Source organism: Anas platyrhynchos, chromosome 11 (genome assembly GCF_047663525.1).
Source record: "Anas platyrhynchos isolate ZD024472 breed Pekin duck chromosome 11, IASCAAS_PekinDuck_T2T, whole genome shotgun sequence".
In the NCBI taxonomy this organism is placed as follows: Eukaryota; Metazoa; Chordata; class Aves; order Anseriformes; family Anatidae; genus Anas; species Anas platyrhynchos.
This window is the reverse complement of record NC_092597.1, coordinates 14,197,694-14,220,728: the sequence shown is the minus strand read 5'-3', so window position 1 is coordinate 14,220,728 and position 23,035 is coordinate 14,197,694. Positions and strand designations below refer to the sequence as shown.

The 23,035-nt window shown below is 48.5% G+C and overlaps 1 protein-coding gene across 1 annotated transcript; it reads right to left on the bottom strand.

Moving 5' to 3' along the window:
- Positions 1–549: 549 nt before the first annotated feature.
- SORD (sorbitol dehydrogenase) lies at positions 550–20,580 on the bottom strand. The gene is made up of 9 exons (XM_027466126.3): positions 20,423–20,580; positions 17,243–17,276; positions 16,364–16,528; positions 14,077–14,236; positions 11,628–11,746; positions 11,109–11,174; positions 5,463–5,638; positions 4,514–4,635; positions 550–1,783 (listed from the first exon to the last, which is right to left on the bottom strand). Exons 1-9 carry the CDS (start codon positions 20,480–20,482, stop codon positions 1,618–1,620), a joined length of 1,068 nt encoding a protein of 355 aa, XP_027321927.1. The 5' UTR covers positions 20,483–20,580; the 3' UTR covers positions 550–1,617.
- Positions 20,581–23,035: the final 2,455 nt, after the last annotated feature.

Below are 23,035 nucleotides of genomic sequence, written 5' to 3'. Positions count from 1 at the left end.
CTTTTTGAGTTCTGTGCTGCGTCTGTCACCTGCAGGCTTGCAATAGTTGTAGCATCACATGGGTCTTGCTCCCATTACAGAGCATTTGCACCATCCCACTGGGAAACACATTAAACAGGAGCAAGTTTCCCCTCCACTGGTAATATAGAAGGGCTGGGGGTGGGAGGGATAAGGACTTGAGCCCCATCAACTGTGTCCTAGCATCCCCAGCAACACCCCCGCAGTGGCAATGCCCCCAGTGAAACCTTGCTCAGGATGACACATTAACCCAGTTAATCTGAGCGGTACTTTGACCACTTCTACAATGACTAAGGGAAGTCTGCCCAGGCTATACCAGCCCCATAAAACACAGCATGACCTTGCAGGCTTTTCTTCTGCCTAATCACCTTTGACACCTCTGCCATCAGCTCTGATGCATAAGCACTTGGGTCATTTAAGGTTTCGCTGAGCTCACCCACAGCCTGCTGAGACTGAGCAGCCCAGGTGCTACACACAAGGTCACAGACCCCTTCAAACCACCCACCCCACACACTTCAGAGGACACAGAGACACCAGGTAGGTAGCATTTATTGTGGAAAGTCCAGTACCGGCCCAAGAAAGGGATCTCAGATTGATCTCCTAGTATTAAAATTAGCATGACTGTAATCTAAAATTATGTTTTATCTGTAACCTGTCCCCTCGCTTAGTACCTCATTCATGGCTCACTAACTCAGCAGGAAGGGCTGATACACCCGAGGAGTTACAATTCCTTCATAGTGGTAAAACCTTTGAGTGATGCGCTCCTACTGCATGTCCCCCCATGCTAAAAGCAAGCTGTGGCCCCCACCAGCAGCCCCTCCTTGGGAGCCACGTTAGGACCAGGATCTGGTCTCCAAGCCAAAGACAGGGCAGTGTCCATGCAAACACTCCAGACCGCTCTGTAGCAGTCCTTTCTGCCCCACAGGGAGCTGCTGGGGGGGGACTACACAGCAGATATGGTCCCAGCTGGCCTCCAGCCTAGCTTCTCCTTGAAAAAGCCCTGGGCTTTTGGGGCCTGCAGTTTGCTGTTTGTAAAGAGCATGGGGAGAACGACCTGAATGTACAGATGCACCCTGCCAAGACAGGCTGGCTGGGTTTTGTTCCACAGGCTGTTACAGTCCCTGAGGTGTGCTCACACAAGGCCATCCCCTGCCCAGGGATTGCCACATGGGAAGGGCTGCAGCAAGCACCTCTGTCCTTGCTTCACCCATGCAGCTGGTGCCAGCCTCCCGCAGTCTGTCTGTGCAGACAAACCCGTGGCCACGCGGGAGGCTGTGTGGCACATGCAGAGAGACCCAAACTCACCCACACGTGTGGTCTGCTGGAGAAGAGCCGTCTGCGTGACCCATCTAATCGAAGAGCAGTGTTTTGATTCAAGCTAGTTCCTATTAGTTCTCCATTTGTATCTGCCTGCTAATACTCAAATCATGCACCCCTCAGTGCCCCTCATTATCATTTGATTTTTTAGCTCTATTACAAAGCACTGCCTGCATAAGGTGACTGGAAACATGCATCAGCCATACATCAGCCTCCTGTGGCTTCATGCTTCTCATCTCAGGCAGGCGGTGTGATGGGGAGAGGGCCGGGCACCGCGGCGTATCAGGGGTTGTGGTCAGTGGGGTCGCACTTCAGCATAACTTTTACCCCCTCGCCCCTCTTCGTGGCCTCAAACGCCTCAAGAGCCTTTTCCAGGGGGAAGCGGTGTGTGACCAAGGGCTTGACATTGATCCGCTTGGATGCCAGCAAGGCAATTGCCACGGGCCACCTGCAAGGGAAACAGCGAGCAGAAGATGAGAGCAGTCACCAGCTTGGAGCCATAAGGAAAGAGCACAGAGGAGCCTGGCTTCATTACAGTAATTTCCTCAGCCCAAGCAACCAAGGGAGTTTTGCCTGGAAATGATCTTCTGGAGAAGGAACCTCAAGCATCAGGTACGTGAGCTGGGACACGCCAGCTGCTTCGGGCTGTCAAGCACCATAAAGGCAGGCAGGGCTATATGCAAACAGCTGGCTGTGCTTCACCCTGGGGTGGTTTTACCATGCTGGACAGCTGAAGTCCACCACAGCCACTCTCACTTCCCCCTCCTTAGAGGTAAAAGGGGGAGAAAATATGATGAAAAGGGCTCAAAGGTTGAGATAAGGACAGGGAGATCACTCAGCAATTATCACCATGGGCAAACAGACACAGCATAGGGAGATTATGTCATTTATTGTCCATCACTAGCAGACTAGAGCAATGAGAAACTAAAAACAAACTGAAAACACCTTCCCTCACCCACCCTCTCCTACATCCTCCTCCTGAGCAGCACAGGGGACAGAGGAATGGGGGCTGAGGTCAGTCCCTAACACTTCATCTCTGCCGCTCCTTCACGGACCCTCCCTGCCCCTGATCCAAGTGGGGTCCCTCCCAAGGGGGCTGCCCACAAGAAGCAGCTCTTCAAGAACTGCTCCCACACAGCTCTGTACCACAGGGTCCATCCCCCAGAAGCAAACAGGTCCCCCACGGGTGGGGGCAGCTCCCCCCAGACTCCCTGCTCCTGCATGGGCTCCTCTCCACGGGCTGCAGCTCTGGCCCGGGGCCTGCTCCTGCGGGGGCTCTCCATGGGCCTCAGCCTCCTCCAGGCCACATCCACCTGCTCCACCAGGGGCTCCTCCACCCATGGGGGGGCTGCAGCATGGAGATCTGCTCCATGGGGCACCCATGGGCTGCAGGGGGACAGCCTGCTCCACCAGGGGCCTCTCCACAGGACGCAGGGGAACTTGGAGCACCTCCTGCCATCCTGCTGCACTCACCTTGGCTTGGTTCTCACTCTGTATTTTTTGTTGTTTTTTTTTTTGCTTTTTCCCCTTTCTTAAATCTGCTCTCATAGAGGCGCAACCAGCATCGCTCATGGCTCAGCTCTGGCCAGCAGCAGGTCCCTTTTTGAACCATCTGGAGCTGGCTCTGATCTGACATGGGGCAGCTGCTGGGCTTTTCTCACAGACGCCACCCCTACAGCCCCCCTGCTACCAAGTCCTTGCCACGTAAAACCAATACACATCCTCAGGAGGCTGAGCAAGTGAAAATCATGGGAAAAAAATGTATATTGGAAGTACTGAATTAAAAACAATTGCTGCACGCTGCTCGTCTCTTGCTCTGCCTCCTTGCTAGCAGAATGATTGCTGTGGAGTTCAGACTCACCAACTCAGTGCAGGGAGAAGAAAAGAGAATCCTGTCAGCTTCCAACCTCTTCTTTGGCAGAGACTCACTCAATTTGATTGCCTTGCCATTCCATTTCAATGGGCCAAATTAGAGTGATGGGAGATGCAGCAGCTAATCCAATTCCCAAACTGCATACTTGAAGACATTTCTCATTTTAAGAAGGAGCTTGGCAGTGGCTAAGACTAAATCCTATAAAGCTTTCCTGGAAATCAACCTCTAGAGACTAGGCAATGATTCTTGCTCAGCTAGCAAGAAACTGAAGCTCTGAGCACAGCAGAAGCCAGGCTGCAAATGTGCGATGCTGTGTCTCAAGCCCTGTAACAAAACCAAAGAGGACAGCTGGGCTTCTCCTGCCTTCAGTGCTAGGCCAACTTTCAGTATGCTCAAAGACCTGCTTGTTTGCAAGCTGTGCAGTTCAGTTCTCCGTAGAGTGCATATGCCTTCAAACTGGCTGGTGACATATCTTCAGCTCCAGCAAAATATGAAGACTAAACATGGCCCTTGCTCATGCAAGTATGCACTGATCTCCACCAAGACTGATCTGGTTTCCTTCCATGACGAGCAAGGCGAGCAGAGCCAGGCACCACCAGCAAGGCTGGGTATGCATGACTTGGCACAGGATGTGGCATTTGGGACTCTGACTCTTTGCCCAGAATTAAGATTCCCCATATCCTTTGCCTCAAAATGGACAATACAACACCTAGGAAGGCAGATACCAGCATGCAGACAGCTTTTCACAAAGCAGTGTGAAAGGCCAGTACCAGGCCACGATGCTGCTTAAACACCTCCCAGCACAAAGGGTTGAAAGCAGCTAAAAGCTGTGTTGCTCTCAGGCAGTCTTCTCAATGAGTCAGCTCACTTGTGGACAAGTCAGTCTCATTCAAAACACCTCTAGTACCTCGACTTTCCTTTCTACAGGGCACAAATGTTAAGTATGGGTGTTTTTTTTTTTCATTTTGGCCTGCTTGCTTGCAGCAGAGTAAGGGTTTTTTGTGTCTGTACCTTTCTCTGTGCCAAATGATGTGTGAAATGGGACAGTAGGCGGGCTGGTTGTTGTGGTCAAGTCTACAGTGAAGGGCTCTACCCAGAACCAAGGGATAAAATGCAAGACGTATCAGGCAGACTGTCTGCACTGCAGACAGATTTCAGAGTGAGTGAAATGAGGTTTAACCAACTGTATGGAAAAACAGCCTTTTCCATGCCCTTTCTCTTTGTGGAGAGCAAGAATTTCTAAAGGACATCGAGGATGAAAGACTCAGAGACACATCAGCCCACCCAGCCCTGCACAAGACTCACGTGTTGCAGTAGCGGAATATCCCCCGGATATCCACCTCCCGCACAGCAGCGTTCACGATGGGCACGGTCACCATCTCAGGCCCCAGCCCAACCAGAACCAGTGTCCCACCAGAACGAGTGGCCTGAAGAAAAGACACACAAATGCATTACATTTTGCAAAATGCAATTAGTTGCCAGAGCCTGCTCAGCTGTCTGTAAAAAAAAAAAAAAAAATAAAGCTGTTCTTGTATGATGGACTGCCTGGGGCACGGTGGAGAAGCTGGGGAGAGGCAGGATGCTGTCAGGAGGCTGTAAGTGTGAAACATGAGATAAACAAGGCTTAAAAAACAATCTTTCGAAAATCCCTGAAGGATTTTGGTATCTAAATCTCATTCTGAAAAATGACTGGCACTTAGAAGTACAATAAGTACCTCTGGGTTTCAGTAGCAGAGATTTAAAACATCTAAGGGGCTGATGTTTCACTGGAATTTTTGTTCTGGCAGCCTGTCCCATTTGTCTCTTGCCCTTTCATTGCCAGCCTCTGAGAAGAGTCTTATCCACATCCTCCCTTTATGCAGTTCATGACAACAAAATATCCTGTCCTTAACTGCTTTCTCCACCTGATGGAATTAATTTTCTTAATTATTCTCCTTATTGGGACATAATGAAAGATGCTGTCCTATTTGTACCAGCTCCCTGGCACTGCTGCGTTGCCATGCTTTGGTCTGGGGTGTTAGTGTGGTCTCTTCGGTAAGCAGCAAATCAGACAATTATCTGCACTCTGTCTGCAAAGACCAAATTTTTTGAATCACCTCTCCTGGTTTGTCGTCTAACAAGCATCTTCTCTCCCCTGCACTAAACACACTGAAGTAAGCACAGGGGTAGTGTAACAAGCATCACTCACCACTGCAGACCAGAAAGAGAAAGCAAAAGCCAGCACTGCTCTCGCCTGGGGACGAGGGGTACTCACGTAAATGCCGGCCTGGATGCAGGCTTGCACTCCTGTGCACTCCACAGTTATCTCAGGCATGCAGCCAAGCAGACTTTCCACTTTGGAGGCCACCTCCTGAGGGGACTCGTTCTTTACCTGAATGATGAAATCTGCCCCCACCTCCTTGGCTTTTTGCAGGCGGGAGGCAGATAAATCTGAAAGACAAAATGTCACGAACTGGAGCGTGATACAAACCAGAGGGGAAGCAAGGACCTCAGCTTGCAGTCTGCTTCCTGCCCATCCAACATCTCAGCAGAGTGACCTCGTTCGGTGACCAGCTGTCAAGTACCTCAAGATAGTTCTCAAGAACTTACGTAGCCCACCCAGACCAAAGAGCTTCCAGCCTTGATGTAAGTCGATGACCTCCATCAAGGAGCCCTGCTGGAAGCATATTTCTCTGCAGTCTGAACGTGGGTTCACAGGGCAGCACACAACTAGGAAAGGAAACAGTCTGTCTACATTTCCTCCCTGAAACTCACTCAGGCTTCAATGAGGAGGTAAAGAGGAGACCTGTTCATTTTTTTGGGAAAGCGGAGAAGTATGAGCAATGAGGACACCTGAAAGACCTAGGAGATGCCAGAATCCTTCCAGCTACAGGGGAGGGTGTTCTTCCTTAGTGCAGGAAAAGGCAAAAGGCAGTACAGGAACAACGCTCACCCTGTTTGAACAGTGCTGCTCCGTTGCTCACTGCCTCTTGGCAATCACTCTTTCATGAGGCAGTTTCACTAATTCACATGGGACCTCAGTCCACTAGTGAAAAGGGACGGTATGAAAAACAGTGCACACGCTCAGCAAGTTAATCTGAAACATCCCAACACTCACTTCTTTTGCATTTTCCTTCCCTGGCTCTCAAGGTGCTTGGCTATTGCTGATACCATCAAGTACATCTCTCTCAAGGGCACCTGCAGACTAAGACATGGTCACTTTGACTTTGCTCCGCAATGCCCACAGATATGCTGCGTGTCCTTTCTTTCACATGATGCTAGGACCCAAAACACCAGGCAGCACTGGTGACAGGGACATCTCCGGAGATGAGGAGGTGGACAGCAGAAAAGAAGCAGCATTTCTCAAGCACAGATGATCTCTTTGCCAAAGCAGTTGTCTAGAGGGGCGTGTGTGTTTGCACTAGAAAAGAAGTCTGGATCGAAGGTGGAAACTGGGCTATAGCAGCCAAGATTTCCTAGACACAAGGTTGAGGGGTTGGCAATGTCTCCTGTCAGAGGTCCTAGGCTTGAAGACAGAGAAAATCATGCCTTTCCCAGAGGAATATTTCTCTCCAGGACTCACAGCACACCCGCCACAAAGAGTAAAACACCCTTCTCACCAGGACACAGCACCTCGTCCAGCTTCAGAGAAGTCAGAGATGGGGCTGGAGTGGGGAAAACTATTAAGGGAGAAGAGAAGGAGAACTGGAGACAGAGCTACAGCCGTGGTGAGCCTGGTGCTCTGACATGAGCCGCTCTGACTCAGCCCCAGCACTGGAAGGAAGCAAGGCCAGAGGATCTGCCCAGCTCCTCGTGTGGGGAACGTGATGTTCCTGCCAGGGCGGGCGATGGACGTGTCCCTGCCGGCAGCGAGAGGGCTCCGGAGGCCGGCTACAGGCACACCCACCGAGATGAGCACCCAGGAAAGCCGCGGAGGGAGTTTCAAGAAGGAAGAACAAAGGGTAATAAAAAGCAGACGATGTAGGAAAACCCAAGGATGGAAACTAAGCGCAGCATCACCCTGGAAGCCCTGCAGTGAGCTTCCTCTCCTGTGGCAGCAGCAGGCATTAGTCACCTCTGCCCTTCCCAAGCTCCGAGCATTGGGCCCCGGGCCACGTGCGTGGTCACGCTTGACATGGAGCTGCACCCAGAGACCTCCCGAACAGCAAGAGCTGCTATGTTTGAAGCACTTGAAGAGCTAAGGAGCAGTTCTGCCTGGCATGGCTGGTGTCTCTCAAATCTCACAGTACAGCAAGGATGCTCCCTGTGAAGCACCCCAGCCTGCAGCACACATAGCTGGATCCAACTGTTTGCTACCCATTTGCTAATGTATTTTATGCTGTCTTTTTGGCAGAAATACACCCAGAGGCAGTGTCCTGCAGCACAGGAAGAGACAGCCCACCCTGCCAGCCAATGCATTTCAAACTGACCACAAAAGGAGCTCCCAGGCAGCAAAGTCTCTGGAGAAAACCCAAACTTCAGCAGTTGGCATCTAGTTTTCTGACCCACTCATGAAGGAAGTCTTTGCATTGGAGAGGAATGCAGGACACAGCAACAATACCATCAGACTCAGTCAGGACTCTGGTAACATCTTTGTGCACTCGGCCTAAGTGAATCACTGTTCAGCACTTCCTAAAGCTGCCAGATCTGCACATTGTCAAATGAGAAGGCTATTGTATTGTCTCGGACACTTGTGAGATTTTAGAAGGACAGAGTCGTTCAGGTTCTAAACGTTACTGTGGCAGAACCCCAAAGAGCTCTTGGGTAACTGGTCAATTACAGAATTAAAGGGTTGCATCTTGCCTTCAGGCAGAAATTTGTTTTCACTTCCTGGCTGCTGGAACTAATTAACGTTTTCACTGCCAGACTAAGTAGCCCAGTCTTGTGTCTCTACTCCCCCAGAAGTTATCAAATCACACTTAAGCCAATGAGTAAATTTAACCAGCAAATATCCTTGAAGCTCTTACATGTTCTGTGTCAATCATCCTTCATAAAGGAGCTGAATTCAGTCCAGTTATTCATCTTCCGTAACATTGACTTCCAGGATTTTCAGAGGCATTGGCACCCAGGACTTCAGATTTATACAGCACAAGGGGAATAATTTTCCTTAATTAGGAAATGCTAATTGTACTTTAAGTGACAGAGCAAAGCAAGACAGCCTGATACTGTCATACAAATACCCAAACTGTCACTTCACTTGCTGGGTATAAGGCTGCTCTTTTACATGCCTTTAAGGAGAAAAGCAGCTTTTCAGAGCAACAACAATGTCCACAGCAAGGCAGAAGGACAGGAGAAGGTTGTCCATAAATATCAAGCACACCCTTAGCAACGGAGTGGAGAAAGTTGTAGATCTTAGGGAACAGGAAACAAGGAGCCATGAATAAATTCAGCTTCAGCACCCAACATGTCATTAAATACATCAAAAGCCCCCCAAAAAGGAAAAATGTCAGCCTGCTGGGGTTAAAGCACTTCTGGGAGAAGAGCACAAGTTATCAGAAGAACTAATATTTGTACCAGGTAAGCTGCCATAGCTGGTAAGAAAACAAGTTCTGGTTCACAAAAGCCTTTGGGAAAGGTATGGCCAAGTGTTAAGCCTCTTGGAAAAGCCAGCCTTTCTTAAGGAGTCACAGAGAAGGGACCCGACCCCTCAGCAGCGATGCAGCTTTCTCAAATTCACTGAATCCAGCTATGCCAAAGGCACTCAATACAGTCATAGGAGGTGAGTTCTCCCCAGCTCAGAAGAAAACTCTTCTAGCTGTTTCTACATTTGCATGTAATTTTTCAAAACAAACACGAACATTTAAAGTAATGATCTTTCAGTGTGCTGCATAGACAAAATTCTTCACAGACAGACACATCATAAAAGCTCTGTGCGGTGAATTAAAACAATTTGATAGCAAAGGACAAGAGAACCTTTGTGAGCAGACAGTCACCGCAGAGGTATGGGTTCCTGAAGCTGACGCAAAAAGCAGTTCCTTGAGAAGCGCAGCAAATTCCCCGGAGGCAAGAAGCCAAACTAAACTCTTTTCTCAGCTCGTGTAATGTACAAATATTTGACTAGAGACAGCACCTACATGCGTGTCTTCGAGCATCTCAGCCTGTCAGGTGGGGGATGTGGAGATGCCTACAGGTCCAGATCATTGCCAAGATGAAGGCTCAACGATAAAAAGGGGTTAATTCACGTAGCCAAGCTTGCTCACCCTACAAACCAGGTACCAGGAACAGTACCTGGTTTCTTATGGCCGCCTGGAGCCTGGTGGCACACACTGTTCAGACCTGACCACCAAAGGCCCCAGAAGCAGTTCACAAACTGAGGCAACAGCAGCTCCCTGCACTGCAGGGAAGAATATGCCCGGACAGGAGCAGGGCTGCGGCAGCAGGGTGAGCCAGCAGCCCCACCACCCCCTGCCAGCTCACCAGGCCCTTCCCCACCCAAGGACTGGGTCACCCACCAGCCCCAGCACCAGCTCAGCTCTGCAGCAAGGCTCCTCAGATGTGATTCAAGAGGTAGAGCTGATATTCCTGCTATAGCAACCATCATCCTCAGATGACAACACTTAGCAAAATGTAAAGCCTGGACTGATTACATCCACTAAGCACGCCCCAGCAGGGTGGGGCCAGCAGAGCAAAATATGCCCCAGACTTGGCAGCAAGAGGATTTGGGGAGGAGAAGGCAACAATCTGCCTTAGGTTTTGACACGAGTGACTACTGAGGGATGCTTCCGCAAAGGCAAGAGGGTGGAACCTGAATTCTGTCTCTCAACCTGAAGACCGGGAAACAGTAACTGAGAGGTCAAAGTAAGCCTCGTTAAAAGCAGAAAGATTGAAGAACAGCCTTCTGAAAGGCCAGGTTGGGACTTCAGACTATGAACGCATTTCAGTTGCTGCAGAAAATAAAAAGGGAAAGAGCCACAAATTGCAGTCTGGGAGGTTCAGAATGGACCCCAGGAAAAGCTTCTTCATTAGGAGGTGGTGCAGTCCTGGAACAGGTACCCAGACAGGTGGGATCCCCGACTCCAGAGGTTACCCAGACCGAGCCAAACAAAAACATGTCTGCAAACACTAGTTGGACTAGATATCTCCAGGACACGGGATTTCTGAAATGCAGGGAGCCTGAAAAGGTCATTTTGATCACTGTAGATATTCAGTGGAAAATAAACCCCCGAGCAGGACAGCAGCAAGAACAGCAAAGGAGGACTGGAGGGGGACAATGTGGCTGGACACAGAACGGACGGTGAGAATACTATGTAGAGGCCAGCACTTAGCATAACAAGCGATAAGACTCTGCTCGTAGCAAAGTTCCAAGAATAGCACCAAGCAGGGTATACAACATGCTGGATCTGCCTGCCTTATCAAGGTGAAGATTAGAAGCAGATAAAATTAATGTTTATAGGCATGACATAGAAGAGGAAATATAATAAGCAAGAAAAACGGACCTATGAGTCAAAGGCACAACACAAACCAAAACCTGAAAACTGAGGTCAAGAAGAGCTCAAAACAGAAATGAAAACAGCCAGTGACCAGAGGCACCAGGAGCAAGAAGAGCATCTGTAACTACAAGGCCTGTCATACAGATGCATTGCCTCTTCTCAACAGGCCTCCTCAAAGGCTGACAGAAGTCTAGGGCTTGAGCCAAGGACCGCTCACTAGCCCCTGGTTTATTCTTAAAGCACTGCAGCAACTCCACCTGCACAACCTGTCTCTACTAGAAAGCAGAAGTAATTAGCCTGGTCTGCTGACCTAGCAGAGAAATACCAGTTGCAACCTGTATGTTTTATAGATTCCAATTAATGCAAAGATCAATGTCTTCTCCTGGGAAATGGGATGTGCTCGTGATGCCCGATGGAATAATAAGGAACTATTCAAAGTGTTTGCTGTATTATGGAAAAAAGGCACTCCAGTAAGTGTTTAAAGAACTTACCTGTAACTACCACAGTTGCTGCACCCATCATCTTGGCAACAATCACATTAACAAGGCCAATTGGTCCTGGATACAAAGGGGAGAAAAAGAACACATACAGCTGTCAGACAGCACCAGCCATAAGCTCTGAAGGTGCCCAGAGCTCGCCACGTTCCTGGGCTAAAGGAAGCTCTGAAAGTGTTTCCAGGTGGGCAGCTCGGGGATCACAGCATCACCTCAATCCCAGGGTAGTGAGACAAAGTATTGCTACAAGAGGGACTCTGCAGTGAAAATACCACCCACTTCTCTGCTCCCTCAAGGTGGAAGGAGCAGTATGCCCCTCGTACTGTGTTTGGGCTGCTCAATATGCAGTGTTACAGCACAGCATGAGCAAGAACAGACTTGAGGCCCCCTGGCATCCCCGTAATCTGCCATGACCCACATTTACAGCTGAGCCTAGAAGCACAGCTTGCACCCTGACCATCGCCCCCCACACCACAGCTGGCAGAGAACCCAAGGACTGAGTGTGTTCGACCTTACCAGCGCCACACACGAAGACTTTGCTTCCCAGAGTGACTCCCGCTCTTTTGCAAGCATGGATTCCCACCGAAAGGGGCTCAATAAGGGCCCCTTCTTCAAAGGTGACATTATCTGGAAGCCTGCAAGAGCCAGACACAAAACAACAGCCACCAATGAGGTTTATGAAGGCGATGAGGAAAACACTGATACCTGAAAACCAAACATAGATGTAAATCACAGCTGCAAAATACACTCTTACCCACGGCCTGAGAAGTGCAGGGCTGGAAGGCTCTCCAAGTTATGTTTTCTTTTTTCCCCTGCTCTGTAGTACTATCAAGTACATTTCAGCCATTTACCAGTGAGGTCTGCCTAAGCACCAAACAGAGGGACCCACAAACTTCCCCATACCATCTGTCCGGGGCTCGGCAAGTCAACTCTAAAACTCTTCTGCTGCTCCTTCCGTTTGGAAAAAACCACGCAGCTGCAAATGCATCACCCCAAATGCTGCCCTACAGCTGGGACCCACCGGTGAGATCCCAGCCCCCTCATTTGGGCCAAGTCATCTACCTCCAGAGATCAGCAAACATCTTGCTGCCTGACAAGCCAATGGCAATGACACATAAAGCAAAGGCAGCCAGAACCAGCTCTCGTCATTGTGCCCTGGATATAATGCATTAAGTGTTTCAAACAGTGGACTGGTTCCAGCTGTGCACCCTCCCAGCAACCAGGGTAAATGTGTACAGAAGGGATCAAAACACCTTTTGGACGGAAACAGCAGTGTAATGCAGCAAGCAGAAGTGACAGAAAAAAAGCAGTGGTGTGAAACCCTTCTGAGCTGACATTTTATGAGAAATAAATCGCAGACTTCCAGAAAACCACCAGTGTGGGCTCTCACACAGCAGGTGCCAGGACAGCCGAGGGAAGCTTGATGTCAGAGATCAGCCAGGCCAAAAGAAGCCAAAGTAATGTAAACGACAGTTATGGGAAGGCAGCTGTAAGACATCCATACGTCCCTTATCTCCAGGAGGCTGACTCCAAGAGTTTGGTTGCCTGAGAGTCTGGCATCACATCCTGCAGAAGGTCAGACAATACCTGCCCAAATGTGCAAAAGCCCACTGAGCTCCGCCATCAACTTTTCTTGGAAAATCTGTGCAGAACAACTTCCTGCTCTTGATGCTCTGCATCAGATGGCCATGGCATTGCTGAGCTGAGCCCAGGAGTGCCAGGCTTTGTGTTTCACAGCTTAAGCAAAAACGTTTAGCTACGTAATATCCCCAATTATTCACACTGGGGAAAGAACAAACAAACAAACAAACAAACAACAGATCTTTCCCTAGAAGACAGCTACAAACTAGCCAGTTACTCCCAGAAACTTGTGATATGTTGTTAGCAAATGTTATTTTACTGAAACACAAGAACCAGTGATAGCAGGCCTGGGCAGCAAGAAGTTGAGCCCATGCAGACCAGCATCTCGTTCTGCCAGCAGATGCCTGTGACCCACTTGGAAAGGAGCTTCCTGCCTGAAGACTCTCATGAGAAGCAAAACAATTCAAATGCCTCCTTCAGAATAACTTGATCCTGAACACTACCTCTGCAGACACCAAAGACAAATCCTGGAGATGTTCGAGGAGCTGTTCTTCCCTTCCTTCTCATGCTCCACATAGTCTGAGAAACAAAAGCTCCAGAGGGAGACCAGTCTCACAGGACCAGTACCTTACACTATTTTTAACTCCCTGTGTAAATGCATTTAGGTGGGTACAACATTGCAGAGGCTTATGCAAATTTCTAACATATTAATTTGCCAGAGGACTTAAGCACGCACTTGTGTTTAAGCAAATGTGTCAGTCCTGGCACAATTAAAAGCACACTCAAGTTTAATCAACTGCATATGAAAACTGATGTGTGATGCTGGCAGCTTAGTGGAGCCTCTCAGGGGCACATAAAAGATCAGCTTAGCAAAGACATGGTTTTCTCCTCCTCTGGTGCTGTAACTAGGATGACTTTGTTTCAAATGCCAGAGTGAAGTGTCAGCAGTTGATAGGGTGCTTCCTAAGAAGCAACAATACAGCCAGCTCAGCTCAAACAATCAAAGATCTTCAGGCAGCGGTGTAAGAAGGCAAAGATATAAAAAGACAACAGAAAAGAAATCAAAAGCAGGGACCAAATAAGGAAAGGAAAGTAATTATAGGGTAAAACAACAGCAACATCCCAAGAAACATGCTTGAAATGTCTGCTTATGTCTGGCACCAGGGGGGAATAGCTACACCTGCCTGATAAACCCTTTGCAAAGTGGTTTGCAACGTGGCTACCATCCAAGCCTTATACGTGTTAGTCACAGATCAGAAAGCAATAAAAATGTTGTGTTCAAGTAAAGAACGCTCACTGTGACACTCAAAAGGGCCAAGGGCAATTGCTTCAGCTATTCCCCCCGGGGAGTATCTATTGCTCCGCAGAGGGCGCAGCGACTGACTTGTAGCAGTAGCTGGCACTGTGCTTGTAGTAGCGGCACAAGTTCCCATCGTCGGGAGGCGTCGCGCAGAAAAAGATGGTTGGGGACAGGTTATAGCGGCCAGTTTTGCAGAACTCATCCGTTTCTCTTGGGACGCCGGGCTCGATAGCCACTCGATCACCTGCCAGGATGAAAGGAGACGGTCACTCAGAGAGAAGGTGGGCATGCAGGTACACGTAGCTGAGAACAACCACAAAAGAGAGCATGAAACCCTGGCACAGAAGCATGAGGGACATCTGGTAACTGAGAAAGATCACACAGCACACAGCAGGCAAGTTCCTAACACTTCCTTTACAGTGGCCTCACCACCAAGATCTTCACAGTTACATGAAAAGAGTTGGTGTTTTGCAGGCACAGACACTGAGCAGATGGAGGCTCAGTCACACACAAACCCCTCCCCAGCTGCCATGCACTCAATCCTAGCAGATGAAAAGGCAGCCCTCACCCCAAGCAATCACACAGCACTCACATTTTGTTCAGAATCTCTAGTCAGAACAGGAAATAATTATGCCAGAGCAGGGGATCTCTGCTGGCCACCAAGCTGCCAGCTGGAAGGACCCGTTCCTTGGCAAGGGAACTCAAGATGCAGAAGTGGTGCCCAGGAACCAGGCAGAGCTCAACAGGGAACAGAGATATCTTGATGCTACAGTAGTGTGCTTCCAGCCACCTGGACTACACTTCTTGCAGGACAAAGAATAATTATTTAATTGCAGAACGGACTAAGGCAAACAACCATGGGACCACATTGCAACCTGCAAGTACACAAGGGACACAAGACAGCCCTTTTTATTTGGCAGAGGAAGCCAGCCAATGCCAAATCTCTCAGTATACCTCTCCACCAGGCTCCTAATCAGGCACAGTGACAAACAAGAGGATGGATCAAAGAAAAGATCCATTCTAGCCCACTACACCGTCAGAGATATGGCACACAGGGAACATCCAGTAGGAAGAGGAGCAGGATATGCTGAATCTTCTCCCAGCCTTGTTATATTCACTTCTAGGGAATCGCAAACATGTGGTTTCTCTGTATTTAGTAACCATCAACAACACCTCTGTCAACTTCCACCATGTAATCTTTCAGCATCTATTATGATCCTTTGCCAAGGAGACAGGTAGGTCTGCTACATCTTAGGTGCACACCACACCCAGATTCTATTGTCCTTTGCTCTTATGCTGGAAGAACCAGAGAAAATGTGATCTTTATTATATTTAAGATAATATTTATAATATTTAGATAACAAAGGTTGTTTAACATTACAACCCTCTCCCTGTCCTCCATCAGCTTTCAGACCTCTGTCATGTAACCTGGAGCTGTCCATTTAGCTCCTAGCTTGAGTTCCTAGCTTAGTCAGTTGTCATAGATCTGCTGGTCCACCTTGCTGTCCTCTGAATCTTTTTCACTTCTTTTACGTTGCTATGGAAAGGAGGAGAAGAGACCTGCATGCAGAGCTCCAGATGTGGGGATGCACACAGAGGTGCGATGATGTGCTCTGAGCCTTTCCTAATGCTGATTTGCATTTTTCTCCCTTACTGAGCCAACATTCCCACACACTGAGTCAGAGCCAACAGCCTCACTCATCAGCAGTGATGGTCAGCCCGTCATTTTAGGTACGAAGCTGGTTTGGTTTCTTCTGCCATGGGCACCTTTATGTTTATCTGCATTGAATTTCATCTGCACCCCATTGCCCAGGCACCCTTAAAGTCCCTCTGCAATGCCTACCAACTCTCCCTTGTCCTCTTCACTCTGCCTAACTTGCAGTCATCAGCAAACTGCAAAATTCCATTTTCTAGGACATTCATGAGCACAGCAAACTGTAGAGGTCACAACTGAGAGGTCTCTCCACTGCAGGAGGTCCATTGCTCCTTCACAAACACACCCAGTGAAAAAACATTAACAGCAGGTTGTTGGCAAGAGTACGTGGTTCCTGAAGCTTCCTCTAGCTTGTTCAAAAGGCACCTTTTATCGTTGTGCGCTCTGACCTGCATTAAAATAAGATCAGAGCAGCTCAAGATATAATAAGATATCAAGATACTCCTAAAAAATACCATAAGCCATAAGTCACTGCAGCCAAGTTGGGTGATGCATAGCACTGTAGCACTCCTGGAAGGAGAAGGTCAGATCGTGCAACTCACAGCTCGTAACACCAGATAACTTAATACCATGGAAAGGCACAGCCTGATATCTCCGCGTTCACAGGAACTGATTAGCAGGAAAACAAATAAAAAAGAGAAATTTGATACTTATCACCTGGTTTCAGATGAGTTACTCCTGATCCCACTTTGACGACAGTCCCGGAAGCTTCATGCCCCAACACCATAGGATCCTTTACAACAAAATCTCCAATTCGACCATGCTGCCAGTAGTGCACATCAGATCCGCAGATCCCAACAGAATGCATCCGCAGGAGGACCTCTGCCAGAACAGGATGAAAAGTACCTTGTAGAAAAACTTACCTTCTTGAGCACTGGGAGAGAGTCATGTTTGCTGTCCCTGCACCCCAGAACCATGGCCAAACCAGCGGTGAAACATCCACATTTACCAGCACTGAATAAACGTGCCAGAACCACACAAATACACTTTAGGACAGATGGCATATCCATGAGACGCCTGCTGAAATATAAAACTACAGAAGGATTTGCACCTCAGGAAAGCTTAAAATATGGGAAGACCCCTGTCAATGAAAGCTAATACAATCTAGGAGGGACACGACTATTATTGGAGCAAAAAGAAAAGAGCAAGCCCATTTAATTTCTCCCTAAGCTACAATTTCATCCCTAGAGAGAGTTAGTGAATCAAATTTCTATTAGCCCATACACCTGGCCTACTAATATTTAGTCCTACAATTAGATCACTTGACCAGTCTCAAGAGCTGTGTAATGTCAAATACATGAACTGAAGAAACAGGATGCAAAAAAAAGCTGCAGAATGGGATATATCTGTGGCTGCTCCAGCAATTCTTTACAAAGGGAAACAAAGCATTATCTGTTTCAGCTGAAGATTTTTTTCTTGGATTACTTTATACTTTCTCAGAAATATTTTATGTTTATTGCACCATGGAGAGACAAAAGAGAGTGAGAAAACAGACTGGCAAAGGCAGCAGGCAGAAGCAGTCAGCTCTAGACCTACCATTGGGACCCGGTTCTGGGATCGGACGGTTTTCCTGTGGACAAACAGAAAAAGAAAGGGATTCAGGTGCTTGTGCACAGCAACGGGAAAACCTTGTGGAAAGCCAGTCCAGGGTACATCAGTCAAGTCCACATGCTGATCGGGCTTTTGGTTCTGCCTGCTTGGTAAGACACTGCTGTGGAACAAGGCAGGATATCAATGTGCAGCCCACACTTCCTCGCTAAGCTCACCTCACTTTTCTTGCACAGAGGCGTAACGTGAGCATGCAAGAACGAGCACACAGTCAGTTTGTAAACCTACTCTCTAACTTCGCAGTAACTCCCGCTTCCCTGCACAGACAAGAGTCACGTACTAAACTTTCCTGCCCTGGCACAGCCTCAAGTTTCAGCTGAAGCCCTCACCCCACGCACTGAGAAAAGAAAATAAAAAATCAATCTTACGTAATCGGGAAGATTCCGAGCTATGTGTGTCTGTGAAGTGGTAATATTTCAATGTCTGTAATATTATAAATAACAGAAAATATTTTTTACCATGGAATAACAACTAGTTGTATAAAACAATTGTAAATATACTGTAAACCGCATTTAAAGTCATGTCTTCTTCTTGTAATTGGCATGACAGATCTGCATGGGATAAATGATAAATGTCGGCTTATAGAAATAGTTGCAGAGGGCTGGCTGTTGGTCACAAGTTATCCTTCCACCCCAAAGGTCTAAAAAACATTTTTTCTTCACTGAACTCCCCCAGCTACTTCAAAAGACAAAAGGATAATTTTGTTGGGTTTTACAACATCAAGACAGCACGATGCAATGTTGCACCACTGCACATAGCGCTTCCAAACACCTCTGAAGGTTGGGGTGAAGGAACTACTGCAACACAGAAAGGACACAAAAAATTTCCCAGCTTTAAACAGGCTCAGCCATACATTTCTTCCTAAACTCAAGAAAGAAAATGGGAACACATTCCATTTGTTTACAAACCCACAAGAAATCCACCTGAAACCCACCCCTACGGTCACATCTCTAAGAAAGTCCCCACCAAAGTTTGCTGTGCTGACCACGAATTCATTAGAACCCACTTGCTGCTCACATCTTCATTTATCCTAGCACCCTTTGCCCACAGCCCAAAACTGAGCCCAAGACCTTTGAGCAGACCTCTTATTGACAGGGCTCCTGTTTAAAACCTGCAGCTAATAGGGAGAATTTGGTGGATATCACAACAGTGAGCCCATGGCTGGCAATCTTCTCTTGCGGTGTTACCTCTGGCTGTATCTTTCTGCAAGAGCATCTTAGCAAGGAAATTGATCTCTGGATTCATGAGATGAACAATCACTTTGTAGCTGCTAACTACACCAATTAGAAGCTGCCACACAACAACATGAGATTTTCTGTTGCTCTACTGCAGAGAAAGTGGGGTACTCCCCCCTGCTTTTGAGGAGTGCTGTTTTGCATTTAAGCTAATTAAATTGCATTCTCAACCCCAGCGGTATTTCTCAACCCATTCTTTCTACCTCACTAATCTAAGTATCAGAAAAGTAAAAAAAAAAAAAAAAAAAATCTAGAAAATTAAAATCCCAGCAACAAATTTAAATTTAATGAGTGCAAAAACAGACAGAACAATTCTGAAGCTCATGTATTACCAAGACCACAACCCCACTGACTGATTACACGGGGACTACATCACAACTGAGAACCAGGGGACACATCAGTGGGGCAAGGAAGGGAAAGCTGGACAAAACCTGATGCATACATGCAGCTCACACAGTGCAGCTCTATTAAAACAGTGCTGCCTGTGGTCAGCATGGCCCAAATTCTGTTGACTAGAACATAAACCGAAGCACAGCCCAACCTACTGAAATTTTCAATGCTTAGAACTGCCCTTATTTTTGTGGGGGATGTTTGTGTTGTCCCACCAATGGCACAGCACAGTTTTAAAAGAAGTTGATCTCGATGTAGCCCCTTATGTGGAAAATGTCTGATGTGTGTGCAGTCTGGTAACACATCAAAGGCACAGACCGCCTCAGATATCTCAAAGAGATCAAACAGAACAGTCCATGGCTAGAGATCTAAAAAAAAAAAAAAAAAAACACAAAAAACCACAACTTTTAACTGAAAATGTATACGTGGCATTTCACAGCTCCCCCTTCCAAAAAGAAGAAAAAATAAATGTTTATTTCTTCAGTAATATCTGTACTGAAAACAAGCTGTTTTGGTGGACAGTGAATCTTCCAGTCTGATTTGTAAAATATTGAGTGACCCAGCTGGAAGCATTTTCTGGACACACATTCTGTTTGCTGTCCACTGTTCATGGAGAAGTTCAGAGACAGCACCAGGTGTGAGGATGTAAGGGAGATGCAGCAAGTGTTCTCTGTGAAAGGAGGCACATTTCGTGAAGATATGGTAAATTCATACGAAACAATACAACCTGAAGTGGCAGCAAATGAGAGCCCATTGCAACTGCAGAAGATGGAGAGGAGAATTACCGAAACAGCTGCCAATACACTTTCAGGTAACACAGAGCAGCTGCTGAGTGACTCACGGTGACTCCAATGGCAAACAGGTCCCCGAGACTGAAGAAGGGCCTGGGGTGGGCGTTACAGGAAAGATGATCTCACCTAACTTGAGCTATCAATAATGCACATGAAAAGCTCAGAGTTTACTGCCTGAACTCCTTATGTGATCAGTGGGGCGAGCAGTGAGGGCCGTTCACACTGTGGGAGAGAAACCTGGAGCAGCCTGAGAGGATCACAGCTCGGAAGGGCAGCGCCAGGGGTGCACTGATGCCCACCTCTGATGTCTCTAGCAGTGAGAAAACCCCAAATAAAATTCCCATCTGGAAAAAAAAAAAATTCCCATCCAAAAAAAAAAAAAACAAAACCCTGTCGCTGGTTGCCCTCGCAAACCGAGCCGCCGAGGCACGCCGCCGCCCCCCGGCTCGCCCCCTCCGGGCCCGCCTTTGCTCGGGGGGTGCCCTCGGGGAGCACGGCTCCGGCCCCGGCTCCGGCTCCGGCCCCGGCCGCCACCTCCCGCAGCCCCGGGGGCCCCGGCGAGGCCTCGCCGCCTCCCCCCGACCCCCGCGGGCCCGGCCGCGGCGCTGCGGAGCCGTCCCCGGCTGCCGGGTCCCGCCGAGCCGAACCGAGCCGAGCCCCGGGCCCGTTCCCATCCCCGCCCCGGCCCGTACCAGGCGCAGGTCCCCGGCTCGGTGCACCACCACGGCCAGGTTCTGCCCCGGCGCCGCCATGGCTCGGCTCGGCTCGGCTCGGCTCGGCTGGGCTCGGAGCCCGGGTCCAAGGGCCGGCGGCGGGGCCTCCGCCGGTGGGGGCCGCCCTCTGCCCCCGGCCGCCCTCCGCGCAGGGCCCGGCGCCGCCCCCAGGCCCCGCGGGCTCGGTGCCTGCAGCCCCGGGCCTGCCTCGGGCCTCGTCCCCCCCCCCTCCTTCTCCCCGGGGCACCCCCCGAAATTGGGCTTTAAGGCAGCAAAATGCGGGCCCGAGGCCTGGTCTGCGCTGCGGGGAGTGCTCTCTGAGCACGGTTTGAACGAGGAGAGCTCGGTGGCAGGGATCGCTTTTTGGGGAAAAAGCTTGGTCTTTCAGGAAGTTTCAGCGATAAGGTGCTTTGCATCCGAGATGTTTTGCCAGCAGCATTGGCAGATGTATCAAGGAATTCGCTCACCCCGGTGTCCCCAAGCGGCTTGAAGGGAAAGCTGTTTGAGCTGGCACTTCCTTGGAAAAATAATAATAATAATAATAAACGCTCGGGATGTGTCATGCAGCACTTCACAGAACCATTTAAAAATAGCTCGAACTTCTAATGTTACTACGTTTTCCTGCTGTATTTGCTTGCTTACATGAATGGGAGTATATCTGAGCTTACTTTCCTTTTTGTAACTGCGTGTGACCTTGAAGGCAGACTGGGGCTGATAACGTTTCTTGTCTTCATATCGGGATCAGCTGTATCAGTCATTCATGACAATGTTTATCAGAGTAACAGTCAGCACGTAATCAGTGGCCATGAGCTGTCCCTGTGGTTATAATGAGGGCAGCAGTGTGTGCACGAGGGAAGCCGTGATGAAACGTGTTACTCAGTGTTTACACACCAGCACAGCTCCTGATGAGTCCTCAGTGGAACAAGCCGGAGTATTTACATTTCTGCAAATTGCCGAAAGATGGTGAGAGGCCATCTCCTCCTGAACACGCTCGTTTTGCTGAGGCACCAGCTCATGGCTCCCCTTTGTGGGACGTAGTGCTGTTAGCCTCCCAACTACGCTTTGCAGAGAAAACTGCTGATTTTCAAATAAATCCCTGAATAAGCAGAGTTGCCCAGAATAAAGCATGACCAGGGATGCCTATGAAGCTGGTGATTTCCATGCAGCCTAATCTTTCCCTTTGTCACAGGAAATCTCTCACAGGCTCAGTGTTTGTCCCGGATAATTTATCTGTTTGAAACCGCTCCCATTTCTCAGAGCACTAGCAGCTCTGGCTCCTTGCATTTTGCAGCACACACCAAGATTTCCTTAGTATTTAACAAACCGGCCCAGAGCAACAGGCCAAGCTGATGGCAGGTGCATTCAGCAAGCTAAAAAAAGTGTCTTTCAGTCCCCACATGCTTTGTCTTGAAGAGCCCAGAAGATTTAAAGTTCTTCAGTGCCGTCTTCTCCTCTTCCAGGAGGAGCTGGTGGTGCTGGCTCTTCTCAAGGTGCAGTGATACCCTCAGCCAACACACGGCCACGTGGCCAGACAAGTGTTTGCTCCCTGCCCTGCAGCAAGATGTGGAGGAAGGTGGATCCTTGCCAGTGTTTGGGCAGACAAGCACCTTTTTGTAGAGGCAGAACTGGTCCCTTCAGCTCTTCTGCTCCCCTCTGCCATGACTGTCAGCACCAGGTCTTTGATTTCCTCCCCGTCTCTTTCACACTTTCCTTCTGGATCAGGTGCACTTCATGTTTTCTGTATTTTCTCTGCCAGTATTTGCTGCCTGGCAGGTAGGTCCAGCATGCAGACCGAGTCTGCTTTTGCTTCAAGATCATAAGGACTTTGCTAGCTTCAATAAAGTCCTCAGGCATCCTGTTTTAGAAGAAGTTTTGAAGCTCTTGCCATGGCCTATTTCCCTTTGTTTGTCCTCTTAGCTACCTGGCAAGGTCTTTTGACTGCCAACCAAAGAAAGCTGTAAACAAAACATACCTAGGACTTAGTTGCACATTTGTTTCTTTTTCACAGAAGCATATGGGCGTCCAACTTTTTCTAACCACAGAGGTCATACATATTTCCCTCAAGTGCACAGTAGTGGTGCTACAAAGGTCATATTTCAATTGTAAATTGACTTTGCGAAACAATCTTTACTGACCGAAACAGCTTCATTTTGTATTAGCTTAACATAAATGTGTTTACCTAAATAGTCAGAATCATTGTTTCCATGCTTTGTGAGGAGATAAGTGCTTTGTTGACATGACTGTAACTCTGTTCACTTGTATCAGTCAACATCAGCATTTTCCTTGTTTGCTAGTTATGAAACACTCCTGGACCATTTCAGATGTGGAGAGTGGTGGCATGGGCTCAGGGGACTCATCCGCAGGTCTTAGAGGAAGATGTACAGTGACTGAGCGAGAGGAAGCAAAGAGCAGGATAAGGACAGTTCCTCGGACCCCAAGCTCCCTGCAGTAGGTAGGAAGTAGCTACTGCAGCTGTCCCAAATGATGGGACGGCCTTGGGTCTCGTGTTGGCTTGGGGGCCTTGTGTGGCCACTTGTTCAAATCTACCAGCACCTTTGTCAACAGTTAGAAAAAGAAAAACAATTAGAAAAA

Coding starts and splice junctions, on each gene's coding strand:
- SORD (XM_027466126.3), bottom strand. CDS start 20,482: ATGGCGGCGCCGGGGCAGAACCTGGCCGTGGTGGTGCACCGAGCCGGG. Junction 17,277..20,422: donor GAGCCGGGGACCTGCGCCTG/GTACGGGCCGGG, acceptor GTTTGTCCACAG/GAAAACCGTCCGATCCCAGA. Junction 1,784..4,513: donor ATATTCCGCTACTGCAACAC/GTGAGTCTTGTG, acceptor TTTCCCTTGCAG/GTGGCCCGTGGCAATTGCCT.